Source organism: Dermacentor albipictus, chromosome 10 (genome assembly GCF_038994185.2).
Source record: "Dermacentor albipictus isolate Rhodes 1998 colony chromosome 10, USDA_Dalb.pri_finalv2, whole genome shotgun sequence".
Classification (NCBI taxonomy): Eukaryota; Metazoa; Arthropoda; class Arachnida; order Ixodida; family Ixodidae; genus Dermacentor; species Dermacentor albipictus.
Genome location: NC_091830.1, coordinates 36,013,972 through 36,032,005, shown reverse-complemented (window position 1 = coordinate 36,032,005; position 18,034 = coordinate 36,013,972). Strand labels below are relative to the sequence as shown.

At 46.1% G+C, this 18,034-nt stretch overlaps 1 protein-coding gene across 3 annotated transcripts in view; it reads right to left on the bottom strand.

Annotated features, from left to right (window-relative positions):
- The window catches only part of Ptp10D (Protein tyrosine phosphatase 10D), a 181,810-nt gene that overhangs the window by 48,328 nt on the left and 115,448 nt on the right, over positions 1-18,034 (bottom strand). For 2 of the 3 annotated variants that reach the window (XM_070527184.1, XM_070527183.1), the window contains exons 2-8: positions 12,990-13,239; positions 9,349-9,678; positions 6,531-6,812; positions 5,387-5,490; positions 3,727-3,907; positions 2,117-2,392; positions 618-718 (exon numbers count right to left, since the gene is read on the bottom strand). In XM_070527184.1, coding sequence (XP_070383285.1) covers positions 618-718; positions 2,117-2,392; positions 3,727-3,907; positions 5,387-5,490; positions 6,531-6,812; positions 9,349-9,678; positions 12,990-13,239 — 1,524 coding nt within the window. The remainder of the gene's footprint in view (positions 1-617; positions 719-2,116; positions 2,393-3,726; positions 3,908-5,386; positions 5,491-6,530; positions 6,813-9,348; positions 9,679-12,989; positions 13,240-18,034) is intronic. The other variant, XM_070527185.1, reaches the window with a different exon arrangement.

Below are 18,034 nucleotides of genomic sequence, written 5' to 3'. Positions count from 1 at the left end.
ATGGCAAGTCATGTATAAGGGTTCCGCAAAAACTGTATTTCCATATTATCAATTCTTTTTTAGATTCATGAGTAACATATAAATTTTGTCCGCTTTAGATGCACTATCATATGCTATTCACAGAATTGCGATATTATATTTCCTTGCTGAGTTAGAGAGTTGTAAACTTCGTAGTTTCGTTTTCCAAACATTTTTGATTTCAGCCAACTGTTAATAAAAAATTGACAATCTAAATCAAAAATTAGAAACCAACATTGACTAGATTTTAAGTTTTCTTTTTAAATGCAACAAACCTCGTCAAATTTGGTACAGTGGTTGCCGAGAAAAACGAATTCTCCTTTTACATGTATTTAAATAGGAGCACCCGAGCTAAAGCTTCCTCTTAAAAGAACACATTTACGTGATTTTATAAGTGCCATGATGTTGTGACCATGACAACTGAATGATCGTAGATCAGTCATGTTCGGCACTGCATATGGACGGATGCAGCAAGAGTTTAAGTAATTTATACCAGCCACTGGCTACGGAAGTTATCAAAGCAACGCGATTTATATTGAAGTCCGATTTAAAAAATAAGGAGAACATTCAGACGCCACAATGTTAGCACAAGGACTTACCATGTAGGCATCCTGAAGGCTTGCATTATTGGGCTTCCAGCGAACCAGGATTTCTCCAGCATCCCCATAGGTTGCATTCAAGTCCTCCACCGACAAAGGATCTGCGTAATGCGTGCGAATTTGATAAAAAAGTGCAAGTCAAGAAGTTAAACAGAAGCCTTCACCACAGTTTATTAAAATTAGGATTCTTGAAAGAGTTTTTCGACAACTTCTAGTCCCTTCGTGCGGGTACTTGTTGCTTCCTTGTAATAATTCGGCATGTTACTGTATTGGCGTGAATGAATGCTATTTGTATGCTTTATTAGTATTTATTTAAACAAATTTCATATGGTTTCGTAATATTGAGCAACTTGCTAAATGCCAAACTGAAAAAAGCGCTTGGCTTGCCACCATCTTTTGTGGAGATCATTATGAGCGCGATGAGCCGGAAAATGAGTAACATAGTTTGTTCGGTAAAATCAAATTAGACGGCGTATATCAACGAGACAAGCAAACATTTGCGCTAGTCAGGCCAGCGAGCCGGCGTACCAGGTTATGAAAAATATGTGTTATTAGTATTTCATGACACTGATTACTTCAACCCCACAACATCCAATACACCGTTTTTAATACGTAAGCTGAGTTTGATACCCAGAAATGCTAATTTAGGCGTGGGAAGCTTAGCTCAAAGCCCATATAAAAGCGTTTTCGACATGTTGAAACTAAAGTTCAGTTGTGTATAGGTATGCAAAGTAATGAATAAATAAATAATTACTACATATTAAGTATCATTTTACTAACCTACTTCATTTTTGTGGTTACAGATGTGTTGGTGATGACCAAAAATAAGGGTGAACAACTTGTTTTAATTCTTTTTTGTGTGCGTGCGATAGTGCTTCAGCTTTGTGGGGTTAACTTCATCATTGGCCTGACAACGTTTGGAAATGAGGAACTCGCTCGGCCATGTCGAGCAACTCTCTAAACAAGCGATAGCGCCACACCTAAGCGGCGCCGTTTTCAAAGATCGTTATGAGTGCTCCGATTCGAAAGATTCGTATAATTGTGCATTAGTCAAAATCAATTTAGACGCCCTAACACTGTGTCAAGAAAATTTTCCTCCCAGACAAGACAACGAGCCGGAATACCATCTGTTAACTCGTGTTATCTTAGCATTTCATGTAACAAATTAGTGCTGGTGTGGTGTCTTTCTTGTCTCCTTCGACTTTTAATTTCTTGCGCTAGACTGACGCCTTCTACGATTAATTTAATCCTTGGTTTTGCAAAGTTTCCGAATGTGGACATCGCTTCACCACATCAAGCAACTAGCTAAACTGAAAAAGGCGCTCAGGTAAAACGCCATCGTTGTCTCGATCACGATGAGTGCTGCGAATTTGAAAATTCACGAATTTGGGCATTCGTTAAAGGGAAGTCAGACGGCGTAAATCTGAGCCAAGAGACAGGCAAACCATCGAGCCGGCAGTGAGTGAGTTCGGATTATCGCATTCGAGGTTTGCACTTACGTGTAGTGACGTTTCCCATGACCGGCCAGCTGGCCACGTTGCCGCTGACCGTTTTCACCATGACCTCGTACGTGCGGCCAGGTTCCAGGTCTTGGTCGAAGATGGCCACGCGCTCTTCATCCCTGCCCACAATCTGCCTAAGTGAGTGCTGCATGCTCAGGGCTACCTGGTAGCGGTCGAATTCCGAGAACGACTTTGGAGGGGACCAGGACACTTCGAACGACCGGGAGGTCACTTTCTCCTTGTTGAAAGTCACGTTGGATGGTGGGAGAGGAACTGCGTTGGTTGAGAGGGGGAACGAAGGCAGAACCCGGAAGGCAACCGTTATTGCACGAAAAATGCGCGCTCTTCGCGTGGTTATCATTAGAACATCACGCCACAAAGCTGCAGCAGGACAATCGAAGACATATGCAGCGGAAGGTTTAGTACTGCTATTCAACACTTGCTCAACACTTGGTCAACACTTGGTCAACACTTGGTGAACACTTGGTGAACACTTGACCCATGGTCACAGTCCTCACCGTGTGTGAAGTCTTGGGAAGAGGTGATGCTGCTCATCGTGAACTTTTCAACAAGTGTGATCATCTGCACAGCATTCTCTTTCCTCTCTTCTCTCTCCATCTTTTCACTCTTCATTCTTTGATTAATTAACTAATCAATTATTTTGGTGCAGTTGGTCGGTTCTGCAATACCTTCTGTCTGTATTGGCCTAATATTCTAGTAGGACTTGCACACCTCCTGCACTCTTTATTTTACGTTTCTTTAAGTGCAAATAAAGCATCAAGTGTCACATAACACTCTTTAACACGCACATAGATCTCACTGCGCTGGCGACATTTTTATGCGACCGCCCAGACTACATGCACAGGTTGCCGTGGCAGCACATGAAAATGTCGATCTCAGGCGTCCAGTAACACAGACTAAGATATTGCAACTTGAAAACTCTTCTTCTCAGTCATTTCAGTCAGCTTTAGGAGATTCATTCGCGTGATCAATGGGACCATCCACAATATGCCAAAGTGAAAGGACGTCAATATTTTTACCCTGAAACTCTAAAGTAGGCTCTTGAACATTACTCGCTTTATCGGCACTCTGTTCACTAAATTTGTAGCAAAATATTAACCAGTGTCCCCCTAATTAAATACTGAAAGCAGCGCAGACATTTCTGTAATCAAACGGCAAGGTATAGGTATTATTTTTGTGGGCACTGTCGAAATGCACAAAAGTGCGTAAAAATGTAGGTGTCACGAGCTTTCTACCGAAGGAAAAAGAAACACAGGATCGATTAGGTAATTTTTGGAATATCTACAGACTTGCGACCTCATCACTGCTTAGGGAAACACGTAAATATCTAAGACATACTTTCTTTAATTTTCACTGTGAATGCATACGTTAATAATACGAGTACAGCCAATGTGTAGTACCGATTCTTGAAGTCGACATATTGACGAATTCGGAAAAGTATGAAACGGCGAAATCGACAAACCTTGCATAGCTTATCAACCCCACGGAAAGTTCCGGCAAATGTGTTGGCCGAACGAATACTAATTTCATTTTCGACTTGGCGAAGGCGTTTTCGCAGAACACTTGAACCGGTTGGTGCCACTCACCGGTTCGGTACTGGGCCTCTGTGGGTGCGCTGATCTGCGTCTGGCTGATTGTCTGCACCGAGATGTTGTACGCACGACCAGGTACGAGGCCATAGAAGGGCGCTTGTGCCGGACCGGGTGGCTCACCTTCCTTGTCGACATAGAGGATGGACTGAGAGGCATCCTCCGGTGTGATGCTCACCTGTGTGTTTGAGTTTGAGTGAGTCAGAATGAGGCTTCAGAAGTGGGGGGGGGGGGGGAGGTAGGAAAAGAAAACTGTGTGCTGGGTCTGCAGTTAACTGCTAATCCCGTGGTGTCACTAGGTTGAGGATGAGAGAGGGGGGCGAACCGCCTCAGGCACACTCCACCGAGGGGGTGCAGCACGCTAATTGGTGGCTGTGCTGCGGTAGACACTAAGCGACCATTTCTGGTTATAAGGAATAGTAACTATATTTTGCTGTAAACATTGTATCGCGGAAAGAATTGTTCCCATTATGTCACTTTAATTTATAACATTTAACTACGTGTGCTAACTGTGGGCTTGGTGTGTCTAGCTGCACAAATTCTAGAACGACTACAAAATGTAAGATGTTAAGTGCCATTTTGTCTTTGTTTATTTCTACAAAAGCACATGCCTAATTACAGGCAAAAGTACAGCAAGAGAAGGAAATAGGAGTGGCAAGAGAAAGAGGTGAGAGGGGAAGGGTAGCACGCCGAGCAGCCACACTGGATTCCGGGAAGCCGAGTTACGCCTTTGAGCTGACCACAGTCTTCTGCAAACCATCTCAGTGAAGAAAACAGAGAGCCTTAGCTTCTCCATAAACTTCTTGGACCGTTTACGGGCAATCGTGATAGCGGAGCCCGGCAATGCTGGTAGTGACAACTTTTGAGGCTGTGTCCAACTACAACGCACTTGAAACGTATTCTCGTTGTGCGAGTACACCCGTCGAAGGAGGGTCGCAAATAACTGCAGGTCAGTGATTATGTTACTACTGAAGCTTTACGAGAGCACCTAAGTAGAATATGGTAGGTCGCTGCAGTATCAGTTTTGAGTACACTCTGGTTAAACTCCTCGTCACAAGATGTCGATACCAGCGCTGTTACTGCCTTACGTTAATCTTGTCGGCACCACTGTACTCAGGAAAATGCAATACGTTTACGGACAAGATAACAACATTATATGATGAGCCTAATCGCTTGATCATGGTTCTCTTGAGCGAAATGTTTACAATCAAGAAAACATATTTGCTTTATGCCGATTTTTCTGTGCTTTCATTCTTTGTTCTATCGTGGTTCTATGTGGTGCTTCGCTCGTAAGCTATCTTTTTGTGCTCGCTGTACCTCTACTGTGCTTTAGTATTTCCTGAAGAAGTTAACTGCCCTTAAGCCACCTTGCCCCCAAGAACCTCCAAGAAAACTGCATGTTTTACTCGAAGTATGGCTCTAAAAATCCAGATAAAATTACAGTTTTCAAACTCGCTTCTGCTACTGGATGCATTGCTTCACATTTTCAGGAAACGCACCTGATAATGCCACTTGGTTATGAAGTCCAAAGACGATGTCCCTGAAGCGATTCACCTACTGTGCAAACATACACTCAATACTTTTGCAGATTTGCAACTACGACGCAACATACTGATTATAGTAAATGGTCGTAACTAAAAGTACTGCTTTCACTCACCAAATACTGGTCGAAGATGCCCGAAGGGTAGGGTGGCTGCCACAGCACCAAGAGCGTGGTTTCATTTCGGAACCACACAATGAAGCGGCCTGGGGCATTTGGTTCTAGGAAGAAAAGAATGAATGAATGAATGAATGAATGAATGAATGAATGAATGAATGAATGAATGAATGAATGAATGAATGAATGAATGAATGACATTTTTATTGAAAAAGCTCATGCTTCAGCCTATGTTGGGTGGCTAAGGAAATCGCTTCGTCATATCAAGCAACTTGCTAAATGCTAAACTAGGTACGCGTATAAAGTAGAATGGCGCTTGAGCTTATGCAAGTAGTTAGACTTTATTCACTGCTACTGATGCACATAAGCTTCCAAAATAGCACACGTGCTTACCGCAAAGAAGTAAACATCAACACAGGGTCCGCAAGTACATGTCGCACAGGTATTGTTTCCTGCACAACTGCTAGTAAAAGGCACAAGCACTGACAATGGTATGCGGATTTTTATGCCACCTAAAGCTGTGCCGCACCTCTCACACAGGAAAAACAGGAACAAGAGGCGCTGGAGCTTGTCCTGAAGTTCTTTGTGCATGGCGCCAAGCGGTAGGCTTAAAAGAGTGCCGACATGAAATTCTCGACTTGACACCTTTTTCCACTAATGAACATAGATACAGTTTAAATCGTACAATAATACTGGCAAATGTCCTCGCAGCATAAATAAATTACTATGATATTTCTTTCCACGGATCAGTGTTGGTACCCAGAGGTGCATGGGTCATGACGTCATGACCCATGCAGTCAGGAGACTGCGCTAATGGGTGGCAGCAGCGGTAATTATTTTGTTGTGAGAAGCGTCATCACAGTAAGCCTAATTATTGCTATGCAACGTCACCAACTTTTGCTCTCTGTCATGACATCAAGATGATGCCGATGAAGCGTGGGCGACGTTCCGAGACAAACTTTACTTTCAGGTTAAATATCTTGTCTCCCCATTTTCAGAGTAGATAAGTCTCATTCTTGCACGTGTAAAGCGCGTGGTATAGGATCTACAACTTTCAAAATACGTTTCAGTGCGTCTTCGAGCTCGCGTGACATACAGATCACCTCGTAGCCGTCAGTACCAGACGGGGCTACGCAATACGTACTTGTGGTGAAGTTCGACGCGGCGGACTGCTGGGACTCGCGGGACTTGTAGACGCTGAACAGCTGCAGCTGGTAGGTGCCTCCCGGGGTGAGCTCCCTGAGCGTGTACGGAGGGTTTTCGTCGTTCAGGTGAACACTGCGCTCGGGGGCCTCGTCCTGGTCGGAGAGGGGGGAGATGGCGAGCCGGTATCCCGTGATCTTGCCTTCGGCCGGTGGCTGCCAGTACACGTGGGCCACTTTGCCCGTGTCAATCTTGATGGACAGGTTGGTGGGCGGGTCCGGCTCTGCAGGAGCATCAGCGAGAAGAGCACCAAAAGCAGGCATCAATCACTCCGGCGCAACCGAACGCGCAGCTTCGTTGTAGTATCTTACGAGAAGTCGTACGAGATGGCTCACGATGTTCTCTATGCATACCATGATAGGCACAGAGTTTTAGCTAAAATTATTTATACGTACGTGGTGAAAAGCTATCCTTCGGCTTTGGTGGGCTCCTTGGGAAGGCAGGCAGGTTGGAAGTATCAGTGGGAGCAAGGTGTCATTTTGAATAAGGTGTTTAGGCAGCATGCTTATTATTTAAACAGTTGTTATGTGATTAATCTAAACAAGGCAAAAAACATTCAAACATTCACAGAACGATGAACAGTTCAATGGATCAAGAGTGACTTAACAAGGGAAGCCCTAAGCCTGAAGCCAAACATTTAGCCAAGGAGACTTGTTTCATTTAACACCTGACGATGAAAAGTGTCCCTTTCTCCTAATCTTGGTTTTAGGCTTAGGTTTCTCTTCGTCCATCGTTGACAAGCTGTTATATAACTATATTGGAATATATTGAAATAACATTCAAGTGTTTCGAAGAACATTTTCTCGAGCGCTAGTGTTATGTAGAAAGGTGCCTTACCCCCACGGACTGTAAAGCTCGGTGAAAAAAGTACGGAAGGACAGTGTTAACAATGCATCCTATAGAAAATGTTGACTTCAAAAGTGAAACCTTCAGGTTTCTTTCGGCGACTTTACCTACTCCTGTAAATATGATGACTTTATGACCTTTTGCCAGCTGACCCATAAACATGTCTCAAGCATAGACAGATCAGTGAGAAGAAAAAAAAACGCTTGTAATTTTTCTCTCATCCAACCATTGAAACAACCTGGAAAGAGTACCCAGAGAAGGGATGACTAATTGCTCTGCCACGAACTTTTTCACTGTTGGTCGAGTGCTGTGTTATAGCTCCAATGAAGAACCAGGTAGTGTGCGCATTTATTTACGGGGTACTCGTACAGCTTTTGAAAAACTTGTGTGGCTAAAAAAGAGAACAGATGCCAGAACTGCTGTTCTCCTGCAGCGCACTGAAGACGGGCTGGGATGCTTTACTTTCGATGGTATTGTGCCTAACAAATAAGAATAGGAAATTTTGTCTCACACGCTTTTTGTCGCTATACATTTTGCAATTTTCGAGCTGCAATAGCTTGGCTGTGGCAACATTTCACATACATCTATGTATTAGAACCTTGTTTTGCTCATTTTAAACCATGGTGTTCGCACACAAAAGTTATTTTACGCCCTTAAACAAGACACCAGGACAAACAGAAATACATCCTGTGGTGGAAGCCAGAGAGGAACTACTGTGTACGTGTACTTTGCTGCATGGCCGTTCACAAAGCGTGGGGGCCACACGTGCTGATGGCGAACGTGAATATCTGCCGGAACTGCCGCGCTTCGAAATCGTTCCAAGGACGTCATCTAAGTTTCCGCTCGTTTCTTGCCGGAAACGCCAAGAAGTGACATTTTATCACAGTTATTGCCACATTGAACATGACTAGAACTAGGACATGACTAGCTTCCTGTCACTTTTCTATTTCAACCATGTTCAGTTGCGGCAGAAAGCTCTTGCACAAACATTACCGTGGGAAAAAAATTATGGAGTTTTACGTGCCAAAACCACTATCTGATTATGAGGCACGCCGTAGCGAGGGACTCCGGAAATTTTGACCACCTGGGGTTCTTTAACGTGCACCTAAATCTAAGTACACGAGTGTTTGGGCATTTCGCCCCCATCGAAATGTGGCCGACGTGACTGGGATTCGATCCCGCGACCTTGTGCTCAGCAGCCCAACACCATAGCCACTGAGCAACCACGGCGGGTTCATTACCGTGGGAGTACAGTCTGTGACGTACCTGTTCGTGTGCGAACACAGCAGTTTCATAATGTTCAAAACAAGGCTTTCATACATGGCAGTTCATGTGGATGCCTTGCCGGCCAAGCACAGGACGAAAGCAAGACACATATCTGGTCGCTGGCGGAGTACACCTTATGAAGTCTACTAGTGTAACAGACACTTGTTCTGCTCTTGTTTCGCCAGCCTGCAACGCTTGCATGCTAAGACAACTGAGTGTTTGATGGCGGAATCTACCGGACTAGCACAGTCAAAGGAACACTAAAGAAAAAAACTGGTTTAAGCTATGTTAGTAAATTACTCTCCCACAATCACAATACGGAGACTCTAAACGGGAGAGGACGCTTGGCAAGCCAGGAAAGACGCAAAGACCAAAGACTAGGGGCGATGCCGTCTTGACATTCCCGCACAATTTAGCCGTGACGTCATGGATTTTGACGCCGCCTCCTCGGGTATAAATCTTTATTTGTAAAAATGAATTACACTACATTCTCAAAGCGCCATAGGTTGGACTTATGAAGTGTCATGAACGTTTACTGAATCACAATGGGCCGAAATACGAAAAAAAAAATAGTTCGTGATCCATGACATCACACTGCCGTACCGACTGAGGTACCGACTGAGGTACCGTACCGACTCTTATCGTACCGGCAATGATGTCGTCGGACGAGAGTGCGGCGGCACGGATGGGTAAGGAGACCGGGAGGGATCGTGGATGAGGGCGTGTGGATGGTGCGGGACACCCTGGTTCGGGAAACGGTCCCGCACACCGGCCAGCCGTGGCGGTCAGAGGATTGTAGACAGGGTAGAGAGGTGGCGGTGGTGGTGGTGGTTGTGGTGGTGGTGTGTTGGCAAGTTGTGGTTGGTGGTAGTGACTGGGATAGAGTGAGGAGGGTGGTGGTGCCGTCTGTACCGCATGCCCGGGCTGGTAGCCTTGGTAGTTCGGGACCGGGAGGGGGGCTCGGTAATTGGGTTGCCCTGTGCAGGCCAGCGAGGAGAGCGAGAAAACAAAGAAAGGGAGAGAGAGAAAAAAATGTTGGACGGTGCGAGCAGTATGCTCTTCGTCTAATGGCTTCTCATAAATCTGCAGATTTAGCTTTGAAGACAAGCCGTATACTTTTTTTTACAGGAACGTGAGAACTGTTTTGTACAAGTGTGTTGTCGAGCATTGCAAGTGAGCAGAGCATGCAAATGTGGCGTGGTAAGTGCTGTGACAGAATGCAGGTCTATGAATAACAGCTCTCACTGATAGAAGGTTAACAGCATGAATGTCAACGCACTGTTTTATGACAGATATTGACAGATAAAAAGTGAGCTAAGTTATTTCGGATCTATTATCCCTTAGATGGACTGTTAACAAACAGAGCTCAAAAGAAATAAAGACCTAGAAGACAATTAGGTCTTACAACACTTCTGTGAAAGTTTTTGAATTTCATGCAGGTATATTAACATGTGCAATCGATGTATAATTGAGGTTGCGTATGGTGTGCAGTCATGGTGTGCAATCTTCCTGTGTCCGTGACACTCCTGTGCGGAGTAGGCCAATGCATTCTCAGTGGCCATTACTCCAAGTTTTTTTTTCTTTCTGTACTTACTGTTGTAAGAGACATCGCCAAGATAGCCATGAGATGCGACTCCTTTCTGCTGACATAGTGATAAGAGCACACTGCAGACACTGGAAATGAAAAACAGATAGGGGAAAGAAAGAAAAGCATGCGAAGTAGAAGCCTCCATCGAGTGTGCAGAAAAGCATGTTGCGTGTGCGCCAGGAAGGACGAAGTTGAGGGACGTGTATTGATTATAGCCAACCACCACCAAACCACCACCAACCAACACATGCACACACCACACCAACAAACAAAAGTTACTTGACGGGAAAAAAAATTGTCTGCTGCTTAATAGTTGACCCCATCCCTGGAGTCGATTTCATACTCGCGCAGAGGTCAACGCGCTTGTCCATACGCTATCGGGGGTGAAAGCAGCTTAGACCAAACTTTGAGCCAACAGGTCGAAAGAAATGAATGGAAACTACAAATGTAAAAATGCAAGCTCACTTCAAGCCAATTTTGTGCCGCACATCATCTTTGGATAATGCCAGCGCAGTCTTGAGCACGTGGCTCAATCATTATAGAGAAGTGAGTTGGCCTCTGTAGGCCTTCTGTATAAATGTACTCGGCGGCGATCCAAGGTAACAGCAGGAAAAGCCATTTCAGTATACCACTGGTCAAAATAATCTTGCGGGGAATTTTACAAGGTAAAAATATATGAGCAAGAATATATTTGGCACAAAAGCAGGTTGGAGAGAATGAAAGTGTGTGACGCTTGCGCAGTCATGTCAAGTACATTTCTTCTCTAGCACTCTCACCTATCTTGTAAAGGATGCACTTACGCTAAGCAGATCATCAACGCGTGTAAATGTTTAAGTTCAGAACACCCACGAAAAAGGGTGCAAAATAGGTGCGCGAACTAGCAGAGAAAGTCATGACTGCTCCTAACATAACTGCTTCAGGCCCCTTCAGAGCACTGAGGAAGCGAATGGAGCTTCGTAGGAGTAGGATATCTCACACTCAAGCTTGTATTCCTTGTTATAGCCCTGCTATGGTAGGCGTAGCCTCATCAACAATGAAAACGTTACCGCAAATCTTTGACATAACGCTTGTAGTACAGCAGTAGGTTAATGTCAGAGTGCAGAAGTGCGTTCAGTGATGTCACTGGGCGTCATCTCTGTGACTGAACGCATAGCACACGAGTCTATAGGTGACGTGGGTCACAAAGACAAGCGAAAAAGTTCACGGAAGCGTAGTTTGAAACTTCCGCTTTCTCTTTGATACAAATGATCCTTGTCCGCATCCCCAGAGTCACATACTGTATAGCAGGTTTGTATGCACAAAAGCACTTTAAGAGACTTGTGTTTTTCGTTCAAGTGTGTTTCTGCAGGGCTAACCACAATGAAAGTTTGTTGAGGGAACACATGCTAAAAAGGGCGGTCGAGGTCTTGTTTCTCATCGAGGCAGAAGAGGCAACCCTAACATATAAATAAAGAACTAATAAAACAATGACACTGCAGAAAGACGAAATCGCATGCATCTTGTTCGGGGTGCATAAGGTAAACAGCACGTATAGCCCATATCAGCATGCCACTATAAGGGGGATACCTTTGACCATAAACTACAAGCACGAATGAATGAGTGAACAATGAAAGCCACTGAACCGTTTACGTATGCAGACCGACAGTTCTAGGCGAGTCAATATATTTATTGAGAAATTTTCACGCAATTAGCTAATTCCATAAAATTTGTATTCCGTAAAATCTGCAATGAAATCCGGAACAGTGGCTGAATTCACAATGCTTTTTGTTCGGATGTTTTTCTCGCCATTCGTCGACCGTCCGGCTTGGCCAATAATATGCCCAATATCGCGACTGGCTGACACCAGTTATTGAGGACAGTTCCAGGGTAAGAACGTTTTTGCGAAAACGGGCTCTTTTGCGTAACATTTACGAAATCTTGATAAAGATTTTTGCCTATTTGTCGAAACCGCTCTACTTAAACATTCTGTATGCAGTCGAGTGGTTCCATATGTTTTTCCGCTTGACCTTTTTATGGAAAATGTTGTGGACCTCTTATGGGCCAATGATATAGATTCCGTAAATATAGTACGCAATTCTTAGAGTTTAATGATTACAAATATATTAATAAGGATTCCAAAGATATACCATGAGAACCTTATAACGAATCCGCAAAAGTTCCACCCTATGCTTTGTAAAAAATGAGCTTGCACTGCAGAGAAAGCTACGAGGCGTGCCAGGGCACTACCACTTGCTTCACGTGTGCCGCCTCGCACGCCATAAAATCTAGTTCTGTGGTTTAGCGTCGTTTGCATTGTATGTATATACGTTCATTATAGCCAAGCGCTACATAAATGTGTGAACTGTTTCTTCATCTCCTACACATTGCCAGCGATTACGCTCCTTATGTGGTAGGAACGTGACAGCGGCGGGGCGCATGCAGACGCGGATGGACACATCGTGCACTGGAGCCACCTGCATGTCGGCTCCTCTGATTGGCTCCTGCGCCCCGTACTTCTCGATGCACTAAAACTACATTGCGAGGCAGAATATAGTTCTCCGTAAGAACGGTACGGCAAAGATCCAGAACTATTCGATTGCCTACGGAATGAAATAGCAGAAGAGTCTTGACATGGAGCGTGAACAGTCACCGTAGGGGAATAATGGTCAACAAAAAGAATAATAGAAGAAAAATATAATAAATTTTGGAACTGAGACGCACCAGTCTCGATGACGCTCGACCATAGCCGATGGTTGTTAACTGTGCCGTTGCTGAGGTAGAGCTGGAAGTTGTAGTCCGTGCCGGGCAGCACGCCGTCGATGGGCACGCCCTCTACGGAGTCCGTGGCAGGGAACGTGAAGTTCGGCCCGGGGTCGCCGACGGGCGGCGAGTAGTCGACGCGCAGCTCGCCCCCAGGTAGGCTGGTGTACTCGCTGGGCAGGTGAAGCGTCAGCTGGCTCACTCCGCTCACCTACGCAGAATAATGCAATTGGCATTATCATCATGCACAAATCCTTGCTTTGTTTTATGAACCCCAACGGTTGAAAGACGCTCGCAAACTCACACTTGTGCAAATGTGAGCCGTCCCTTTAGCATTTCAAACACTGCGGATATGTTAATAAGATACACACTCAGCTGTTCAAGCCTAATTGCATATGTGGTTACAAGCTATGTTGGCTTCATAAGCAGGGCATAACTAATAAGGATATAACACTCTAATCAACGTAATGGGCACCTCCAGCCACCTCCAGGGCAACTGGAGCACACTCCAGCCACCTTCACAAATCGGTGTACGCATATGCCTGCCGTCTCGATTTGATTGGTTTCTGAATGTCACTCAAGCCCAACGCAAATAATTGTGAATCGCGGTGAGCAAGGAGTCTTGACTTCAGCGAGAATAGAAACACGTACAGATCACGTGACAGCTAAGGCTATAGGAGCGCGTAAGCGCGGCAACTACAAGCTCCTGACCATTTAGCTGCCACGTGATATGTACGCATACGCACTATCGTTCTAACTGCAATGAAGGGCCATTGTTCGTCACAGGTGACAGGTGTACGCGCAGGCCTCTGTGATATTCAGAACGCAAACCTGGCAGGCATGCGGGTATGTGTGATAGCGGGCTGTTTAGGCATACGCATTCACCCCCCACGTATACCCTTCCACTGTGTATACACCTCACAGTACGTCGGCACTTGTACAGGGTCGTCCTTTTTGAAAGGGAACACGCGAGCGCGTGGCCTGTGCTCTGCGGCGGCTGCGTAGAGCGCCGGTCAGTGGCAGCAATAGGAAGCACGTCCGCTTTTGGCGTCATCTATTGACGGTCAGAATGACTAGGCATGGCCGATTGGAAGCGCCTACTGGACTCCCTTCCCCGTATTACTGATGCGCAAGGAGCGGGGCCTGCAGCTAGCAAATCGCGCTCGCGCTGCAGGCCCCACTTCTTGCGCATCAGTAATACGGGGAAGGGAGTCCAGTAGGCGCTTCCAATCGGCTATGCCTAGTCATTCTGAACGTCAATAGATGACGCCAAAAGCGGACGTGCTTCCTCTCGCTGCCACTGACCGGCGCTCTAGGCAGCCGCCGCAGAGCACAGGCCACGCGCTCGCGTGTTCCCTTTCAAAAAGGACGACCCTGTACCGTACATATATAGGCACGTCTTGCACAGCGCACGTTTGACGCTGCTCTTGGATGTCCCATCTTGGGTGGTCTGGCCGGGCCGCGTTTGCTCTGCGCATGCGTCCGCTCATTCGTGCTAACCGCCTCACGCTGACACCGCCCAGGTAGACCCCTAAAGCACTCGGGGCTGTTGACTCCCTCCCTCCTCGCCACGCAAGCCACCGCGCCTTGCCGCCTTGTCCGTCGTCCATTTGATGACTGGCGGGACGCCCGTGCAATCGCCTTGACCCACTTGTTATACAATGCGCGCCGCTGCGCCAAGAGCCCGCGAAAGCGCCGTGAAAGCCGTAGAACGTGGGTCGAAGCACCGCCCACTCAGCCGCGGCAAGCAATTTTCGCCGGTGCGCGGCAGAATATTGATAGGCCTCTTTGCATCATTGAAATTACCCCGATAGCCCTATAGGTTGACGGTCTACAGGAGTGCATCAAGAGCTCAATCAAGGAATAAATGACAGCAACAGTTCCACAGCTTCGTTTTATCGGTGATGTAAAGTCATTTTATAAAGCCTTCCTCTTTACTGCGGATAAGGTGTGCCACAAACGCGCACAGAGACAGATGTTTTTGTTGTTGTCCTGAGTGGCTATGGGCCATACCCACAGGGGGGGGATATGACATATCAGAGAGGTTTAAGCTTCTCTAGGCCCTTGAATCACCTTTCTAGCGTAAGATTTGATCATCTCGTCACTGCGACCGGCTTCACAAACCTGAAGTTAGAGGATCAGCCAGCCCCAACTTAATCTATATCTATCGCAGGTGAGGAGGATGCCCTACCCTAAGGAGAATGAAATACTAGCCATTAATTGATGGTAGTCAAACTCAAGAGCCCAGCAAGGCGCCCACTCCCTCTTCCTTCCTCGACAGACACGCACACACAGTGTTTCTTTCAGAATCACTGCTCCGTGTTTGCTGTCAGCTTTCAACGTCTCCTTCGACACCTCCGATTACAAATACTTATACTGACCATACTTTATTGCACAATGCAATGCTATTAAAGCTATTCTTGAATAAATATTGCAAGCTAGAACCCCCTCAAAGCAAGCATACCCGTTATGTAACGTTTTTGTTTGTTTTTGTCTTCTTATTCAAGAAGCGCACGCTGGTTCGCCTTGCGCAATCTAATTATCAAATGCGGGACTGGATCCACGCCAGACTTGTGTTGGCTGAAGTCAAGACCAAGCAGGACAGGCGAAGCAAGAAAATAAAGATAAGCGACACGCCCTTGATCAGAGGCCCCATACGTGCACCGTTGTAGGGAGGGCAGCTCCAACTGGATTGCTTATGCATAGTACAGTGATATTTTTGAAATTTTTGCTCCCCTCCAGTGCAACTACAAAGCAGGCACACACTGAGACCACGTCGGCGTTTCGTTGCCTTGTCTGCGTGTGTGCCATGTTCTTGAACATGTAGGGACCAACTCAACAGGACACACTTCACAGGAACAAACTAGTCGCGTCCAGTCGGCCAGTGTTCAGCGCACGTCAACGAGTGTCCACGCTTGTTCCACCTACTCAAAGAAGCGTAGACGCAATCACGAGACGCTGAATATGCGGTACGTGACGCTAAGTCTCAGCGCACCAGTTCGCGTTTGCCATCGCAGAGGACGGTGCCGCACGTAGTGGCAAATAAAGATGACGCGAACACTTTCACCGGTATATAGGAGGCAGAAATTCGTACAGTTCGACTGCATGCATGGTCAGCTCGAAGTTTTGTACTTCTCATCTTAATGCGGGTCCCTCCTTTGTTATGCTTTTCCTTTTAGAATGTCGTTAGAGCGTCTAGCAAAGATGTTTTCATGGCCTATTGTGTTCGACGTCACATACTTGGAAAAGAATGCAGCACATGATGAGCACAATCACAAAATATATTCGTACATCGTCCCGTGTAACTGCGCTTAGCTTGAGCTATACTTTCCGTTTCAAGTTGTCCGTGTTCAGATTACTTGACTTATCGCGAAGAGCCAAGCAATTCATGCCACCCAGAAAAGCTGTTTGTGAGGGAAAATATGCTGTTTACAGAGATTGCTTCTACTTAGGAATCGATAGCCTCCTAAAGAAATGTAAGAGCTCTCTCAAGTTTGTTTTTTTTTTAGGTCAAACTTACTTAAACGTTCTTTAGTCGTTTCAAGCTTTCTCGAGTTGAAAGCGTCTTGGTAAAGGCTTAAGTTAACCCCTTTAAAGAATACCTTGTTTTAACGAAACCTGCGCAATGAATTGTCGGCAGACGCAGCCGCGACGACGATGATCCGGAACACATCGAAGCTCTTTAAGAGCGCGGCAGTTTGGGCGAGTTGGTATGTCATGACTTTTTTAGGCTTGTAACGGAGCTCAGAAAGAGCAAAAATGAAGGTGGAAGACGTAATGAAAAGGAACGGAGAACAGGGTGAGTGCTCACTCTGTTCTATGTTCCCTTTCATGACCCCTTCCACCTTCCTTTTCGCTCTTTCTGAGCTGCGCTACAAGCCTAAAAACCTCTTCAAGAGCACACAAAAGCTATCGCTGTCAAAAGGGCTCAATAACTACTTATCTCGGCTAAATATTTAAGCAGTGTTTACTGCACAAGAACTTTGCAATGTTGTGCCCTTCGGCTAAATTAATTACATTATGAGGTCTTACGTGCCACAACCACGATCTGATCACGAGTCGCGCGATATCTGGTTAGGGACTCCGGATCAATTTCGATCCCCGGGGTTCATTAACATGCACCTAAACCTAAGTGCACGAGCGATCTTGCATTTCGCCGTCATCGAAATGCGGCCGCCGTGGCAGAGATCGAGCCCGAGAACTCGGTTTTAGCACCGCAACGCAGTAGCCACTGAGGTATATACCTCGGCAGGCCTGCCGATTATGCGGTCATGCATTTAACGCGCTCCATTGCAGAAGCCCCCACACCGCGCTAAGGGGTCGCAGATCGATATGACACAAAAAGCCAGCGAGATCCGTCTCCCACGCCCACGACGTGAATATATACATTCCCCAGTTATGCCATCCGCTCCTAAGCCTAATGTGGCGGCGTAGGTCCCGAGAGCAATAAGGGATCAAGCGCGTTAACCCGTCGCTGCACCGCGCGTAGCGGCTCGTCAAATATTGAACGGGAGGAGACGAAAAAATGCATGGCGCTGGCTGGTGAGTGCACGTCGCGTTATGTGCAGTGGCGTAATTATGAGTGCTGCGCACGTTCGCTATTCCCGATGCGGCTGACCGCGAAGTACGTGGCACGCGGGGCATGCTAGGGGAGCGACTTATACGGTCACGGAAACTTCCTGTGGGATGGTCGGCGGCTCGACAAAGGTCGCAAGGGTCCTACGCTGAGGGGTTGTAACCGTGTGCTCTTGTTCCACATAAGCTTCACTAGGTTAGTGGAACATTTTAGCAACTATGTTCCACTCAGCGAGACGTATGTGGAAAAGTGGCAAGGAGATAGAACAAAGAGCCCATGCTCAAGGATATTTGTACCACATAGATACAATTTCATAAGTGAAAATTGTTAGGAATTTTGTTTCACTTAATGGGAAAACATGGGGAACGAGAGTGGGAGCGTAATAAACGCCTTTTCTTTTTCAGCGTTTCACTTAGTTGGTGTGGCGGAC